The following is an 18876-nucleotide window of genomic DNA, read 5'->3' as shown; positions in this document are numbered from 1 at the left end:
AATAGCATAGAAGAATCCCAATTACTAAGTGAAGGGGGTAACCAGGCTTATCACAGGGTCATCACACAAGGGGACACCAAAGCTAGATGGACAGCAAGTCAACAGAAGAGGTGGTTTGAGGAAAGAGGGTTTATTCATCAGCAATGAAGAAGTCTTCTGTTCATGACACATATTAGTCTAATTCAGGGATCTCAGAGCTGGATTATCAACGACCTGACACCTGCTGTTGTCTTCCTACCAGACCATCTGTGGTGTGTCTAAGAATGCTGGCCACTTCTTCAGGAGTCACAGTAGGGATACAAAAAGAACAAATAACATGGAGAGAAACTGCTGCCCAGAAGAAGACGGTGCCTCCAGTTTCTGAAATGAAAGTTCTTTTGCTTTGGAAATTCTCTGTGAACCCTAAAAAGTCACTCTATTATACTGGTGAAGAATTTCAAGTTTAGAATTGGGTTTTGTTTTCCTGGAGCCATTCTTCCTGCTATCAGGGGCAGCAATATACTTAACAGTATTTGGATGGGAAACGTTTTCTGTTTTCAACTCTTCACCCCCAACATTTCAGAAGAAAGTGCTATCAATATGGAGTCTTAATTTTTTGTTGATTATTTAATAATGAGGTCAACTGAGAAAGTCCTTATTTTATAAAACAAAAGATAGTAAATATGTAATAATAGGTAAATACATTCTTAAAAAATCAACAACAAAAGCGAGAAGTGTTAATATTTTCAGCATTAACTATTGGTATGGAAAGGTCTGAACTATTTCAGAAAGCAAATATTTACACGATAGTCTTCCAAGGGAGGGCTTCCCAGTAGCACTGGTGGTAAAGAACCTGCCTGCCAATGCAGGCGACTTAAGAGATGCAGGTTCCATCCCTGGGTCAATAAAGATTCCCTGGAAGAGGGCATAGCAAACTACTCCAGTATTTTTGCCTGGAAAATCCCATCGACAGAGGAGTCCATGGGGTTGCAAAGAGCTGGACACCACTGAAGCAACTTAGGACGCATGCATGCACTTCCCATGGAGCCAGCTATAGGTTTTATCAGGCTCTTCTCTATAAATAAATGTTCACCAACCACATCTTTAACAACAGTTAGAACTGGACATGGAACAATTAACTGTTTCCAAATTGGGAAAGGAATACGTCAAGGTTGTATATTGTCACCCTGCTTATTTAAATTCTATGCAGAGTGCACCATGTGAAATGCCTGGCTGGATGAAGCTCAAGCTGGAATCAAGGCTGCCGGGAGAAATATCAATAACCTCAGATATGGAGATGATACCACCCTTGTGGCAGAAAGTGAAGAGGAACTAAAGAGCCTCTTGATGAAGGTGAAAGATGAGAGTGGAAAAGCTGGCTTAAAACTCAACTTTCAAAAACCAAGATCATGCCATCTGGTCCCACCACTTCATGGTAAATAGATGGAGAAAAAATGGAAACAATGACATTTGTTTTTTTATTTTCTTGGACTCCAAAATCACTGTGGACAGTGACTGCAGCCAGGAAATTAAAAGACGCTTGCTCCTTGGAAGAAAAACTATGACAAACCAAGTGTATTAAAAAGCACAGACATCACTTTGCTGACAAAAGTCTATATAGTCAAAGCCATATTTTTTCCAGTAGTTATATATGGATGTGAGAGTTGGACCATAAAGAAGGCTGAGAACCAAAGAACAGATGCTCTTGAACTGTGAAGATTCTTGAGAGTCCCTTCGACTGCAAGGAGATAAAACCAGTCAGTCCTAAAAGAAATCAACCCTGAATACTGATCGGGAGGACTGATGCTGAAGCTGAAGCTCCAAGATTTTAGCCATCTGATGTGAAGAGCTGACTCACTGGAAAAGACCCTGATGCTGGGAAAGACTGGGGGAAGGAGAAGAAGAGGGCAACAGAGGATGAAATAGTTGGATGGCATCACTGACCCAATGGACAGGAATTTAAACAAGCTCCGGGAGATAGTGAAGGACAGAAAAGCCTGGTGTGTGCATGGGGTTGTAAAGAGTCAGACATGACTTAGCTACTGAACAACCACAACCCTTATAAGGTCTAAATTAGACTTGTGGTACTATCAGAATACGAGGGGAAGTATTACAGACACGAACTAGGATTCTGGGATCTGCCAGCTCACTAATAATGACCAACACCAAGGAATCCTCCAAAATATCGGAGAAACGTGTTTTACAGTTTCTCACACTTCAAAGGGTGGGCCCTTCCTCATTCACAGCTAAATTATAAGAGTATATCATTATGCTATGATGATATTATTATAATTATATATATTATAAGAAAAAGTCCTTTGTCATTCTGATATAATGGTTCTGAATTATTTAGGTTAAGAGCTCTGTTTTTTCTCCTGTCTTGTATGGTAATCCACTGTTTCGCAGAGTGCATAAATATTTCTTGAAAATGGTTTAATCATGTCTTTGCTGTAAACATCTAGAGGAAAATTAATAGAAACACTGCTTTTGATTTATTTTTTGGCCATGCCACTCAGCACGTGGGATGCTGGTTTCCTCACCGGTGATCGAACCTACACACCCCCAACATTGGAAGTCTGCAGTCTGAACCATCGGACTACCAAGGAAGTCCCTCCACATCTGTTTATCCTATCCCACATCAACTCCACAAATGGAGTATACCCATTTCTCATCCTAGGTCATTAGTGAGCCCGTACATGTGTTACAGAAGTTCAATCAGTAGTAACCCACGTGACGAACTTCTGTGCATTGTCATTTCCCAGGAACAAATAAGAACACATTCAAAAATGGCCCACAGAGCAGAGGTTGAGTCTTAGACTGTACTAAAAACTTATTTCTCTATTTCCCCCCCTGCTTTTAACTAAACCGAAACCCTACCAATGCCACCATCATTCCCTGAAGATCTTATCATCAGAGCAGCTCTCGCGCCCAGTCTCATCAGATGGGGGCACTTTTACTGTACTCTTCGTCGTCTCTTTGGCAATACAGCCCGCTATCACTTTGAAAACGGTGCAAAGGAAGTGCTTGCCATTAACTTCCAATTTATTCCTTTCCTATTGCGATCCCAAAATGAGCAAAAGGAATGTTAAGAACAGAATTTTAATGTAATTCAATTGAAAAGGTTTGTTCCTCTGACAAAATCAGGCTGCTGGGGAACATTCATTTTATTAAAAGGGAATCTGTCAAAAAAGAAAAGCGATCCAAGCTACAGGAGAACTAAGCCTAATGTACAGGTTCTATTCCAGAAAAGTTGCATAGAAAATATTTGTATATTGGGTCATTTTTTTCTACTGACTTTTATTATAATTTTAGAGGTGTGTTCCTACAGAAAGTACATTTTCTCCAGCATTTCATTGTAGAAGTCATACTAAGGATCTCGATATTCATTTCCAGGACTATTTTGCATTTGTCAACATGCCATCTCTGCACGTCTAATTTCGCCTTATGCTTTGTGCAATGTCAGTGGAATGAGAAAGTAATGGAAAGTGATTTTACACAGTCCATGAAATGTGACTGTTCTTAGAGCACACTGGCTGGGCCTTTCTTCCACAAATTTAGTAGAATAGCCTGGCTGGATGCTCCTTTTACTTTTTCATATGCTTCCAGAATGACCAGCTATTTCTGATTTGCATTTAGTGGTAAGGTTCTTTTAAGTGGAGTTCAGATTCTCCAATAACCAATTATAAGAAGTTCAGCCTGTCTCAGTCCGAATGGAAGGGGTGTTTGGGGGAGAATGGATACATGTATATGTATAGCTGAATCCCTCTGCTGTTCACCAGATGCTATCACAACAATGTTAATTGGCTATACCTCAATACAAAATAAAAAATTTAAAAAAAAGTTAAGCCTTTCTTTATGTGGTACTGAAGGAATCAGCCAAGTTCATTGTAAATGTTTTTAATGTTTCCCTTCAAGGGAGTTTGGGAAGGTCATGTACACACTGCTACATTCAAAATGGATAACTAACAACGACCTACTGTATAAGCACATGGAACTCTGCTCAATGTTATGTGCCAGCTTGGATGGGAGGGCAGTTTGGGGGAGAATGGATGAGCCTGGCGGGCTACAATCTACAGGGTCACGGAGTCAGACACAACTGAAGCGACTTAGCATGAATGCATGGATACATGTATATGTATGGCTGAGTCCCTTTGCTGTTCACTTGAAACTCCCACAACATTGTTAATGGCTATGAGGGAGTGAAAGTTGCTCAGTTGTGTCAGACTCCTTGTGACTGCATGGACTACAGTCAATGAAATTCTCCAGGCCAGAATACTGGAGTGGGTAGCCTTTCCCTTCTCCAGGGGATCTTTCCAACCCAGGGATCGAACCCAGGTCTCCTGCATTGCAGGCAGATTCTTCACTAGCTGAGCCACAAGGGAAGCCCAAGAATACCAAAGTAGGGAGCCTATCCCTGCTCTAGCAGATCTTCCCGGCCCAGGAATTGAACTGGGAATCTCCTGCATTGCAACTGAGCTATCAAGGAAGCCCTTACTCAACACAAAATGAAAAGTTAAAAGTTGAAAAAAAAAAAAAAAGTTCTCCTTCAGTGACAGCTAACATAGCCAGCTTTAGCACATGGGTAAATATAAACCCCAAAAGTTTATGCCTAAAACCAAGACTGCAGTATGTTTCCATGAACGTTTGCTGTTAATATAATATTAAGTCTATATGAAGCAAAATATTAATCTTTAAGCAGAGTTAGACTGACCTTGATGGTCATGAAACTTAAGCTTCAGGGCTCCCCACTTGCCTGGGTCCCTTCCAAGGCCCTGACCCTAATTTTGTCTTCTTTCTCCAGAAAAAGTGATCCCCAACTTATAGAAGTTTCAGGTTCTCCCAAAACCTGGATCTCACTTGCCCTTAAGATTATACTATTATTATACATACTACTATTTATAAAACAGATAAACAGGGACCTACTGTATAGCACATGGAACTATATTCAGTATCTTGGAGTAACCTATAATGGAAAAGAATCTGTAAAGGAATATATGTGTGTATAATATATATATACAACTGAATCACTTTGCTCTGAAACACACATTGTAAACCAACTATACTTCAATAAAAAACAAAAAAAGAGGCAGAAAAAGGATCATACTGTTATTATCTTATATTACATTATTATATCACAATATTTTATAATCAGAGTAGAATTTTGATATACTTACTCAAAAAATGTTGTCCATCCGGTTTCATCGCTTTTAGTGGCCAAAAGGCCACTGTTGCCATGGTAAGTAAACAAAACTAGTTCTAGTCCTTGAGCGGTCATGCTTTTCAAACATCCGTTTGTCCCTATGGTCAACCATATCACTTGGTTATCTGGGGACACCACTCGGACTGGCATGCGATTCGGGTCCCGTCTAATCCTAAGGGTGTTGCCGTTACTGTCGGTCACAGCAGTGATATCATTGTCGTTGCTGTAGCTAAAGTTGTACAGGTAATCACCAGTGACTAAGCTGACGGTATACTGGTGGGTGCCATTGATGTCAAAGATGTAGAGTTCTTGATCAGTTGGAGAGGCAACTTCGTAGAAGTTCATAGAGTTAAGTAAAGGCTTGTTCTTTGACACCGCCCGGATCCGAATGTTCCCCAGGTCTGCGATGTACAGGGTGCCGTCCGGGGAGGCGGCAAGGGAGGATGGAGCGCTCAGTTTGGCATCTTTGGCGTAGCCGTCTCCGCTCTGGTAGCAGTCACAGTTGGCATCGTTTTTGCAGTCACACTCTGACGGTATCCCGGCGACCAGGGAGATCTCCCCATCGGTGGTGACTTGCCGAATCCGGTTGATTTTCTTTTCGTCGGTTTCGGTGATGTACAGGACCCCGCTGTAGGACACAGCGATGGCAGTGGCAGATTCCAGGGTCGTCTGCACTGCATGCTTGCCCGTGGAATACTCCACCCCCGGCACCTGGCAATGCATGGGCCGCCCAGCGGCGATGCGCACCTGCCTGTTCTCAGTGATCTGTAAAACGACATTATTATCCAGCACGTAAATGGAGTTGTCCATTGGGTTAATGGCTAGGTCAGTGGGCCATTCCAGGCGTACCTGAGTTTAAAAAAAACAGAAATGGTCTGGTTAGTCAGTTGCTGAGCTGCGGGTCATTTGCCAGAGAGTAAATTAGACTATTTAGGGAAATGACCGTTAATTTGATAAACCGTTTTAAAATTGTTTTTAAAACATATACAATGAAATAAATGTAAATGTTTGGAGTGGAGACAAATGGAAGAAATAAATTTTATTTAAAAATGCAGCTCACTGAAAGATTTTGCAGATTATAGCTAAGTAGCAAATGAACCTCTAAGTAGTGAGTTAATAGATATCAGTGAGATATGAACACAATTCCTTTCAGTGGCAACAATCACCAAATGCTGGGGCTTTCTAGGTTATGAATACATTAGAGTTCTCTTGTGTTTTCAATCAGGCCAATAGTGAAGTTTCTAATTCTAAACAGAAGTCCCTGAGGACTAATCTTAGGGGGGTTCTCTCTACTACTTAAGGACCTCACGCAATCACAAGCTTAGAGATTTAAGCAGTTTTGTTCTTCTTGGAATATCTGCAGGCTGCTGCTTTAATGGTATTTTATTACAAATGATTAGCATTTCTTAGTGATAATTGTCCTGTATTTCATTGAATTCTTCAAATGCAGAACTGGAGAAGAAAATAACTTTGTATTAGCTCTGGAGACACATATCAATGGAAGAACTTTATCACAAGGAGGCTGCCATGACACACGTGGTTTAAGATGGTGTTATCATAGTTTACGGACACTGTAAATCAAGTCACACAGAAGAGAAACAGACACTTTGGGGCAATGTTTTCACTACCTGGCTGATGTGCATGCTAGTGTCACAGGTTAAAGGTCTGGCTGAGGTCAGATCATTAGAGCCCAGGAGAGTTGATATGATTCCATTCTGATCAACTTTTCGGATCATTGTTCCATCAACAAAGTAGATTAATCCATTTTTATCAATTGCCATTCCTGTATCCAAGAGAGTCCCTGTTAGTAATCTTTCAAAAATGATTTAATTAAATGCTCACAGCCATCGTTAAACTCAACATTTAACATCAATAACATGGGCAGTAGACAGAAGGTAAGATTGCAGTTACAAATCAATGTAAAATGTAATAAAGAACCCAAATTTGTAAGAATCTGTACTTAGCATGTGGATCATATGGGTAGTACATGTGTTTAAAATATAAACACCGCACAGTGTTGCTGTCTATAAATTATAGAAACAGGTCAAATTCTGTTATGCTGAACTTAGAGTAACTCTATTCTAACAAAAATAGATCTAAGCCAAGGTTAGTGTTTTGTTGACCTTGTTACAATGAAATCTGCTAGGATGAATAATTCAGCACAACAAATACTTTTTTCCAGTCCGTGTTCACATAACAGTCTCTTGCTATAATGAAAAAAAAAAAAAAAAAAAAAGGCTCAAATCGAAAAACACTGTAATGAACGGCATAATACATGAAGAAGGAGTCAGTTCCGACTGGTTTAAAAGCTAGAGGCCTCCATCACATAGAATTTTTAGCCCCTGTTACCTCCAGAAATTCATTACAGCAAGCATTTTTTTCCCATGGCATAGAAACAAAAGTTTAGTAGCTCCAAACTGGGTGAGGGCTAATAGGGTCACTGAGTGATGGTTCTTAGGGAGGCCTGGGACTCACTCACGACAAAGAAATTCCAGGACAATGAAAGAATGCGGACACTTCCCTGAAGCTGAAAAGGATGTGACCTGAATGATACTGAGGATTTGCTTGATTCCTTGAAAAGTTGAAAAAAAATGGTATGATAATAAAAAATGCCAAGCACGTAAAATCAACCTATAGTTGATTTTACTGTAAAATCAACGTTAGGATTTTAGCCGTTTCACACTAAATGGCTTTTCAAAACGCTAGATGTGAAACGGCTTTCCAGAACACAGTTGAGAGGAAAATGTTAACTCAGCATTAAACACAATCAGGCACTAACTGGATTTTCCACCTTTTAATTTTTTAATGAAAAGAAATCCTCCAATTGGTAAATGCCGGTCGGTACCTTTGGGACTCATGAGTGTTGCTTCCACAGCCTTTCCGCCATCCCCACATCTGGCTTCATCGAAAGGAAGGCACTGCTCCCCTGTTCCTGCCACCACTTCGGCATTCTTAGTCAAGTCTTTTGCACCCGTAAGTGACTTCGGGCGATAAATCCTGCGGGTGTTAGTGTCAGAAACATACAAATCTCCCGTGACTGGATCAGTTGCAAGGTAGTACCTGTGAGCTGGGTTGCTGCTGTAAGAAAAGATCATACAGAAACATCACAAAAAAAGTTACTCCTAAAACACAGAAATTAAAAGCAAAATAAAACAGATGATGAGAAACTAATTACAAACTGCGACTCCTCATCAATGACTAGAAAATGAACAGCACTGTAAACAATGATTTAAAAGAACTGGTGCCAATGACTCTTTTCCTTATCTCTTGTTGAGGATGTAACAATTTATTAAACAGCCATCTTAAAAGTAATTACCTTTAGAAGGCAATATGCTTCCAACCTAAACGAAGAAGCAAGCTCTTGAAATATTTTTGGTTCAATGCAAAGCCATTAACACACAGCCCTTGAGTGACAGGCTTAAGGATTATTCCAGGGGAAGGGGGTCTCTAACAAACTCTCCAGTCAAGTGTAACATTCTAGTGATTCTACTTGCATCTCATTGTAAGGAAATCTCCGGTTTTCTCTTGCAATCAAACCAAAAACACCTGGCTTCAAAAACGGAAAAAAAAAAAAAAATTTTTTTTGCAGCATGTGGGATCCTAGTTCCTCAACCAGGGATTGAACCATTGCCCACTGCTTTGGGAGCTCAGAGTCTTTACCACCTCCAGAGAAGTCCTGATGCCTGAAATCTTAAATGCACTAAGACATACTGTGTTCCTTAATGTGGTAGTTTATTACTTTGTACTGAGGTAAAAAGTTACATATCATTATAATATTCAGAAAAATTTTGCAGAGGTTTTTTATTCCCTCCAATAGTCAGTCTGGTATTGGCAGAGTCGCTCTTCCAGATATATATATACAGCTGTGACACAGTCGTAACTCAGTCAAGCTGGGTCTATTTTGGAAGGCATGACATTGGAAAGATTCTCTAGTTTTTCCTCTCTCTCTGATTATACACTAATTATGATACAGTTGGTTGTAAACATGTACACACACATTTTATCTTCCTGCCAGCTGTAATATATATATGAGCATAACCTCTGGACCACGTTGCCCGTGTTTGAACATCAGCTTCATCACTAAACTGTGTGACCTTGAGCAAGCCAGCTAACTTTGCCTCAGCTTCCTTATCTGTAAACGTGAAAATAATGCAGATTTCATAGGCTGTTGAGAGGGTTACATGAACTAGTGCAAGTAAAATCCTGACAGCAGCGCTGACCACACAATACATACTCATGAGCATTAGCTATTCTTAATACTGACTTGGGTCCTGTCTCCTCTTACACTGCACTGTCTTTGGCCTTGTGACTCAAGCCTGTGTAGAAGTGTAATAATTATTGTTAACTAAACTGTAACTTGCCTTCTGAAAATGTAAATCAGGAAAACAGAATTCTCTAAACTTGAATAAAGGTTCAATTTGTTTCTTTAGTCCTACTATTATTCTGTAATGTCAAAACTACCAAAACAATGCAGATCCTTCTTAAAATATCCAGTCTGAATGGTTTCTAGTTGAATGATGCTACAGGTAAATGAAGAATGCATACTTTTTCATGGTGCCCCTCATTTTGAGAAGAAAACAACAGATTTCTGAGACGCCTGCTTGAATAGCGGCGGTATACTCTTTAGCTATAGGGCATGAGTTTTCTTGGTCCAAAAATAATAGACATTCAGGTCATAAGCTTTGCATCTATTGACATCACTTTTATTCCAGTGGAATGGTAAAAAGACAAGGTCCAAAGTGATGCTTTATATTTTCTGTCCTGAAGCATCTCCTTCCTTGAAGACACAGAGATTTCTAAATCAAGCACTATCTGCCAATGGCTTTAAAAATGTCCATCAAGTGAAGGCTCTAATTTTGCACGGAAGTCTATTGTCCAGAAGAACAAATGTGGAGGCGTATGCAGCCCTGGAGAGGAGCATTCGCCTCTGGAAATATTCCCCGCAGAACAGCAGGAAATGAGAGCGAGCTCCTTTCCCTACAGTGCAGCCTGCCATGGCAAATTAGAACTGCTTCTTGGGGCCCAGTTTCCCTTAAATGGGAAAAAAAAAAAAAAAAGGGGGGATCTGTATTGAAACGCTCAAAGAACAAAAAAGTGAGTGTGGAAATTTTCAGTTGATAGACTTGTGGCAAGAAGCTCTGAGTAGCCTGTGTGATGTGTTTCGGATTCAAGGACACCTGATTTAAGCAAAGAGTTTTCTGAAGGGGGTGTTGGTTCTTGCTCTTCCAACTTCCTGCAAAGCCAAAGCATTGGAGAGGCTGGGGTGGTGGTACAAATGGGTGATGAGCTTTTATATCAGTGATGTATCTCCTGTGAAAATGTGAGGCTATGATGACTGACAACTGTCAGATGCTGGTAACGAGGGTGCAGGATATTTACCAAGTGCACAGTTTGGGGGAATCTCTGTTCAGCAGAATTATATACAATAGCCTTCTTGGGTGACCAACTGATTTTTATTTCAGAAAGGTTTATGATAACATTGAGACTTCAACTAATAGCATCAAAACCAAAGAAGCTGAGATCAAGTTAAGAACCTATGCTATACTATACTGTGCCTGAACTCTTAACTCACCCTGAATTGTCTAGATCCAAGCTGTCTTCTCTAAGTCTTACTCAATTAGATTATAGATTTAGACAGATCCAGTGGTAAATGCAGACTAGGTTTCCTCATTTATTTTATCATAATTCAGTCTTCTTAGACTAGAGAAATATTTGCAAAGGACAAGCTGCGTGTAGAATGTTAGTCTCTCAGTCGTGTCCAACTCTTTTGCAACCTCCATGGGCCTGCCAGGTTGCTCTGTCCATGGGATTCTCCAGCCAACAATACTAGTGTGGATAGCCATTCCCTTCTCCAGGAGATCTTCCCGACCCAAGGATCGAACCTGGGTCTCCTGCATTGCAGGCAGATTCTTTACCATTTGAGCCACCAGGGAAGCCCAAGCTATAGAATAGATATTATTAACACTTATAAAACTTTTCAGTTGGAAACTGTACCACAGCCCTTGGAATACAGAGTTTTTCTGAAGGTGTATAAATTATACTAATGCATAAAACTATGATTTTCTGGCAAACAAAAGATTGTTTATATTATTGCAAGCAAGGTTTTGGGTTTGGGATGTGATATTTTTGTGCTTGCTTAATTTTTAACTATGAAGTCAATGACAAGCGCTGAATCAAATTTTTAGAGTCTTCTATCTAAATTTTAATCTGTTCAATTTCACAGACCTGTGATTGACATTTCTTTGATCTTTTAATTGGTAATATAAAATTCACAAAGTTTATTTTTAGAATTACATGCTGAAATGCCCCTTGGCTGGTATTAGTTAATGAATTTAGTTTACTTTGTTTTGGAATTTTAAAGAATTGGATCAGGAATGAGCTAACATTTACTACCTACAAAAGGGGTTTGTTAGCAAACATACTAGGAACATCATAGGGGGAAATGTTGAACATATATAAAAAAAACTTACTTTCTAAGCATTTTGGAAGCTCTCATTTATGTAAAAATTTAATATGTTGGGTAGTATTTATATCAATTAATTAAAGTATAGCTAGCCAATTTGATTTGATACAATATCCTGACATATACTTAAAACATTAGGTATGACAGAATACTCTGAATGTTAAAACATTAGGAATGCTTTTATATTTATTTTATTATTCAATATATTTATTATTTCCCCCATCAGTCCAATTAATGAGACTGTTGATATGCTATGAAGCATAGGAAGAGGAGAAGAAACATTCATTTTTCTTCTTTACTTCATCATTAACAACTGACTTCCCTGTTCATTTTTATATATTTAGACATATTTTTCTTTTTCTTTCTACCACCTTTCCTAAGTCTTTCATGACTTGTGTGCTAGCCAGGAAAGTGGGACTAAGGAGAAAGCCGGGTAGGATCCTTTCGTTGTTGTTGTTCAGTCGCTCAGTCATGTCTGACTCTCTGTGACTCCAGGGACTGCAGCCCGCCAGGCTCCTCTGTCTGTGGGATTCTCCAGGCAAGAATACCAGAGTGGGTTGCCATTTCCTTCTCTAGGGGGTCTTCCTGACCCAGGGATTGAACCTGCGTCTCCTGCATGGACAGGTGGATTCTTTACTGCTGGGTCACCAGGGAAGCCCAGGTAGGATTCTATCATCTGATACAAGGAACATGATATTGGAGGGTAAAGAGGAAGAAGCATCTGTAAAGAATTTTCATTTTTTAAGCTAAATGAAGAAGCTCTGATGAGCTGAAATACCTTGGTTTTGTTAAATCAATTTTGATAAATTAGTTACTAAGCAAATGAATCCCTAATTTTTGTCAATGATTATTATCATCTGTTTGATGATGTGGACTTAAAAGCCTTATTTTTTTATTTTTCTTACATCTTTCTCTTTCTCATCACTTACACACTGTGTCCATTCTCTGCCTTCCTTTATCTCATCAGCTGATTCCTTCATGACTCCTCAGACTATTTCAGGTACCTAGCATCTCATGGTTTCACATAACAGCTTCCTAACTGATCTTCATGTCATTGTGGACACTGACACCAGATTCATCTTCCTAAAAGGCCACTCTGAGATGCTGCTATCTTATTCAACATCAGACCACGGTTCCCCACTGTCTGCTACTCTGCAGGACCGGAGAGTAACTCCTTAGAGCCATCAAGGCCCTGAGCTCTCTGACCTTAACCTGCCTTCCTACTGATCTCTCGTTACTACCAACACGGTCATTTTGATGTTATCATAATTTTGAACTGGATTGAGTTTCTCTTAGAACATGTCCCACTCATCTCTTGTGAGCAAGTAACTTGACTTGTTCTATATTCTTTCTTCATGACTGCTCTCCTTTCTCCTGGTTGTTCTGTGTCAGCAGATTTCATTTTAGACCTGCGTCAAATCAACCTTCCAGGAAACTTTCCTTAAACACACCCCCATTTCCCCGTAATCTCTCCCTTCACAGACAGTGAAAAAGTGTTAGTCGCTCAGTTGTATCTGACTCATTGCAACACTATGGACTGCCAGGCTCCTCTGTCCATGGAATTATTTAGGCCAGAACACTGGAATGGTTTGCCATTCCCTTCTCCAGGGGATCTTCCTGACCCAGGGATCAAACCTGGGTCTCCCACATTGCAGGCAGATTCTTTACCATGTGAGCCACCAGAGAAGCCTCCACATATTTACTCTCGAAATACAAGCCATGTGATTAGGTGTCAAAGAGTGATATTGATGATGTCATTTAGTCTGTTACATGTACATCTTGTTCTCCCTACCGGATTGTGAGTTCTGAGAGCATGGACTTTGTCTCAATACTACAATCTGTCCAAGAACCCAGCACATGGTATGTGATCAGTCAACACAGATTTAATAAAGACGGATATCAATTTAAAACCTAAACCATTGTGTTTTACATGGATGGCACATAAAGCAAATGCAAGAGTCCATGTTTAGCAGGGATAATGTACAGAGAAGGATGATGAGAGAGGGATTACAATGAGCACCACTGCCAAACATCATGTGCTAATACAGAATGAGTTCATTGTACAAAGTATTGTTAATAATGTAGCTCTAATCTCACAAACTTTTTTCTAGAGAGATGACAGTTCTACATAATTTATCAAATGATTGTGAAATAAATATAGCTTTTTATAAATCCAGGGAATTAGCCTATAGAAACCTGGCCGCTTGGACAGATGAAAACGGACTATGTGGTATAGTATAAATAAATTAAAAGACGCTTACTCCTTGGAAGGAAAGTTATGACCAACCTAGACAGCATATTAAAAAGCAGAGACATTACTTTTGCCAACAAAGGTCCGTATAGTCAAGGCTATGGTTTTTCCAGTAGTCATATATGGATGTGAGAGTTGGATTCTCAAGAAAGCTGAGCGCCGAAGAATTGATGCTTTTGAACTGTGGTACTGGAGAAGACTCTTCAGAGTCTCTTGGACTGCAAGGAGATCCAACCAGTCTATCCTAAAGGAGATCAGTCCTGGGTGTTCATTGGAAGGACTGATGTTGAAGCTGATGCTCCAATACTTTGGCCACCTGATGTGTTGAACTGACTCATTGGAAAAGACCCTGTTGCTGGGAAAGATTGAAGGTGGGAGGAGAAGGGGACGACAGAGGATGAGATGGTTGGATGGCATCACTGGTTCAATGGACATGAGTTTGAGCAAACTCCTGGAGTTGGTGATGGACAGGGAGGCCTGGCGTGCTGCAGTCCATGGGGTTGCAAAGAGTAGGATGTGACTGAGCAACTGAACTGAACTGAACTGATGTGGTATAGTGTAAAGAACACGCTTTTCAGACTGGTTCAAATCTCTGTTCCCCATTTCTTAGTTATGTATCTTGGGGGAAGAGGCATAACCTCCTTGAGCCTCTCTTAGTTCCTGTGTAACCTTGAAGGGCTGCTGTGTGGGTGTGCAACACTGTATCTGGCACTGTGCCTGGCCTGGAACAGCCCAGCCTGTTAAAAAGGTGGCTGTTTTGATCATTTTTTCTGTATTGCCTCCAGCGTTTCTGCATTTAGTTGGTGTACACACCAGCTTGTCTTCTCTTCTCCACAGTTACTAAAAAGACCAGGCCAGAACAATTTTGATATTCAGCTGTGGTTTCTAACAGCAGAGCTTTTCATGCTTAGAAGTCTGGAGAAATTCTGTGCTAGTTTCTGCATGTGGCTGGGCTATTAGTTGCTAGCGTAAGATCAACAGGGGAGCTTAGGTGAAGGTCTTGGGACTGTGGATATGGGTCGTATGGGTATGTGACAGCTACACATCTTTTAGCTGACCTTTGCTTTTTATTTCCTAGTTGTCAATCTCTGCACAAAGGTTTAATTGAGTCACATGGATTTATTCATCTCAAGGACTTCACGTTAACTATCACTAACTTTTCTATCCAATATCATTGTATTACTTATTTTAATGGCCAAACTAGATTGAGCATGTCCAATATACCTTGCCTTTTTTTCTTTTTGCTAGCTTTACTTTCAAACATATTCCGCCCCCCCATCCTTTTTTTTTTTTTTTTGCTGTCCTGAGGAAACCTTCTCAGTTAAAAAGTGTCCATACATTATACAAGCTTGTCCTGTACCTTCTCAGCTAAGTGTACAGAGCAAATAGAATCAGGAAAACTTTGGAGCCTATATATTTGCTTCAACGACATTCATTTTGAGCCCTGAAGAAAGTCTTTTCCTCCATAATAATGTCAGTGGAAACACTTCTTCTTAAAACTCAAATCTATTAATTCTCTCAACTTAGGAAAATACACAGTTTAAATGGGGTTTAAAGCCAGCAAATTTGGAAAACTCAGCAGTGGCCACAGGACTCAAAAAGGTCAGTTTTCATTCTAATCCCAAAGAAAGGCAATGCCAAAGAATGCTCAAACTACTGCACAATTGCACTCATCTCACATGCTAGTAAAGTAATGTTCAAAATTCTGCAAGCCAGGCTTCAGCAATATGTGAACCGTGAACTTTCAGATGTTCAAGCTGGTTTTAGAAAAGGCAGAGGAACCAGAGATCAAATTACCAACATCCGCTGGATCATCAAAAAAGCAAGAGAGTTTCAGGAAAATATCTATTTCTACTTTATTGACTATGCCAAAGCCTTTGACTGTGTGGATCACAATAAACTGTGGGAAATTCTGAAAGAGATGGGAATACCAGACCACCTGACCTGCCTCTTGAGAAACCTATATGCAGGTCAGGAAGCAACAGTTAGAACTGGACATGGACAACAGACTGGTTCCAAATAGGAAAAGGAGTTCGTCAAGGCTGTATATTGTCACCCCGCTTATTATACTTATATGCAGAGTACATCATGAGAAATGCTGGGCTGGAAGAAGCACAAGCTGGAATCAAGATTGCCGGGAGAAATATCAATAACCTCAGAAATGCAGTTGACACCACCCTTATGGCAGAAAGTGAAGAGGAACTAAAAAGCCTCTGATGAAAGTGAAACAGAAGAGAGAAAAAGTTAGCTTAAAGCTCAACATTTAGAAAACGAAGATCATGGCATCTGGTCCCATCACTTCATGGCAAATAGATGGGGAAACAGTGTCAGACTTCAGTTTTGGGGGCTCCAAAATCACTGCAGATGGTGACTGCAGCCATGAAATTAAAAGACACTTATTCCTTGGAAGGAAAGTTATGACCAACCTAGATAGCATATTCAAAAGCAGAGATATTGCTTTGCCAACAAAGGTCAGTCTAGTCAAGGCTATGGTTTTTCCAGTGGTCATGTATGGATGTGAGACTATGAAGAAAGCTGAGCACCGAAGAATTGATGCTTTTGAACTGTGGTGTTGGAGAAGACTCTTGAGAGTCTCCTGGACTGCAAGGAGATCCAACCCGTCCATCCTAAAGGAGATCAGTCCTGGGTGTTCATTGGAAGGACTGATGCTGAAGCTGAAACTCCAATACTTTGGCCACCTCATGTGAAGAGTTGACTCATTGGAAAAGACCCTGATGCTGGGAGGGATTGGGGGCAGGAGGAGAAGGGGACGACAGAGAATGAGATGGCTGGATGGCATCACTGACTCGATGGACGTTGAGTCTGAGTGAACTCCGGGAGTTGGTGATGGACAGGGAGGCCTGGCATGCTGTGATTCATGGGGTTGCAAAGAGTCAGACACGACTGAGTGACTGAACTGAACTGAAATACACAGTTTAAACTACAGCAGCAATGAATTTACCAGGAAGTCAGTAAAGCTTAACCTTTAGGGCTCCTCCACTTGTACGAGTTCCTTCCAAGTCCAAGGGCCCCTGGCAGCATGTTCATGGGACCTTATGTTTTAAAAAATTCACCAAAGTAAACTATCTTTAGTTTCTTCTTCTTTAACCTAGGCCCCCTAATTGAATAAGCTTTGGGCCCCATAGAGCAGATCTGCCCTGGCTATTGGTCAAACTGAACGCTCCTCAAACTCTCCCAAGTGTGCTTCAAATGTTGTTCTGTTCAATACGGCTTACAGTCAGTACCTGAAATTTACAGGTTTCTTTTTTGTTACACAGAGATGCTCATTATGATGGTTTTCTGTGACAAAATTTAATCTGTTAGCCAACGCAAAAATATTTTTCAAATTATATTGCACAATATAGGCTTTGCAATATGCTGTATCATAATAGTTCATTTGTGCGGTTTTCATTCCTTAGATGTTCTTGGCTGCTGAATTTCCTCTCATGATAAAATGTTCTTAGAAAACAATGTCAGAGAGACAAGTTGACACATACGAAGGACATTCAAAAATACACAATAACCTTTAAGCAAGATGCTTACCTATGTCTAAAATCTTTATTTCTTGGTGGAAGCAGATAAAAAAGGTGGAGAAAAAAAGCATAGTTAGAAAAGGTTTCTATATAATGAACTGAATACTGAGATTTTAATTATTTTATGGAAAATTGCTAACTTAAGCAGAACTAACACTGGAATGAATTTTGTAGGTCAAGGCTTATCAAACAATTTATAGAACAGAATGATTTTGATAAACATGCCTAATGAACAAAGCAAAAACAGCAATTTGTTACTTTAACTACTGGCATTATGGTTAATGAGTTAACCCAACTTGAAGATTTGATATTCCAGTTGAAAGTTATAGGCTTAGTTTGTTTACTGTTATGTCCTAATATTGTAGGAAAATATTTTATGCTTTAATTTCAACCAATGTGAAATAAAGGTGTAACAACTTATAACACAAGGTTTTTCTAAAGATAACTATAGAAATTTAAAACCCATAGTTCTAGCTTATTGGAGTATAGAAAATTCACTGGAACCGGTGAGATTTTTATATCCTAAGTTAGTTTATACTCTTTCATACATTTATGGCACAATATACACGTGTTGGGCTTTTCCAAATTTGAACCAAGAATTTCACTGCTTTCTAAGGAGAATTTTAAACACTAGAAAGGTATGTTTAAGTAAATAAATTAGTACACCATATGCAACATTATTTCAAAATAAAAGCATGTTTCACTATGATCAAAACCCCCAAATAAGGAGAGACATACCTTAGTTCTAAAACGCTTGTTACGTTTCCAGAAGGGAATATGCGCCGAACATAGTTGAAATCCCCCACGTACAGACTGCCGTCGATCCCACACGCCAAAGCCACTGGGGCCAAGAGTTTATTACCATCGGCTTGACCGTTGCAGCTCGGGCACGAGATGCTGCGCCTTCTTCCATTGCCCATGATACTGCTCACCACGGGGGGCTGCTGGGAGATAAACTGATTCTCCCCGTTTCCCTTGTACAGGATACCTGGATGAGATAAAATGCATTTTTCTTACGATAAAAGGATTGGGGCTAGTGCACTGGGACGACCCAGAGGGATGGTATGGGGAGGGAGGAGGGAGGAGGGTTCAGGATGGGGAACACATGTATACCTGTGGCGGATTCATTTTGATATTTGGCAAAACTAATACAATTATGTAAAGTTTAAAAATAAAATAAAATTAAAAAAAAAAAAAAAAAAAAAGGAGTAAAGTTGAAAAGTTACCAGGTTCAGTACAGAAGCCACAGTTTGGTGCCTTTTCGATTTGGACTGGGAAAACTTTTATCTAAAGTTCTTTCAGAAAAAGCTCCATTCAATGACCCACTGTAAAATATTATATAATAAGATATATGCTGCTGCTGCTGCTGCTAAGTCGCTTCAGTCGTGTCCGACTCTGTGCGACCCCATAGACAGCAGCTCACTAGGCTCCCACGTCCCTGGGATTCTCC

At 40.0% G+C, this 18876-nt stretch overlaps 1 protein-coding gene across 8 annotated transcripts in view; it reads right to left on the bottom strand.

The window, feature by feature from the left end:
* Window positions 1-18876, bottom strand: part of TENM3 (teneurin transmembrane protein 3) — a 2742616-nt gene that overhangs the window by 38341 nt on the left and 2685399 nt on the right. For 5 of the 8 annotated variants that reach the window (XM_070781691.1, XM_070781692.1, XM_070781693.1 and 2 more), the window contains 5 exons: window positions 18165-18414; window positions 17437-17457; window positions 8025-8257; window positions 6808-6962; window positions 5154-6028 (listed from right to left, as the gene is read on the bottom strand). In XM_070781691.1, the coding sequence (XP_070637792.1) occupies window positions 5154-6028; window positions 6808-6962; window positions 8025-8257; window positions 17437-17457; window positions 18165-18414 (1534 nt within the window). The remainder of the gene's footprint in view (window positions 1-5153; window positions 6029-6807; window positions 6963-8024; window positions 8258-17436; window positions 17458-18164; window positions 18415-18876) is intronic. The other 3 variants (XM_070781694.1, XM_070781695.1, XM_070781696.1) reach the window with 3 other exon arrangements.

The sequence above is a fragment of the Bos indicus genome, chromosome 27, assembly GCF_029378745.1.
Source record: "Bos indicus isolate NIAB-ARS_2022 breed Sahiwal x Tharparkar chromosome 27, NIAB-ARS_B.indTharparkar_mat_pri_1.0, whole genome shotgun sequence".
Classification (NCBI taxonomy): domain Eukaryota; kingdom Metazoa; phylum Chordata; class Mammalia; order Artiodactyla; family Bovidae; genus Bos; species Bos indicus.
Note: the sequence above shows the minus strand (reverse complement) of the source record. Positions and strands in the feature narration are given on the sequence as shown.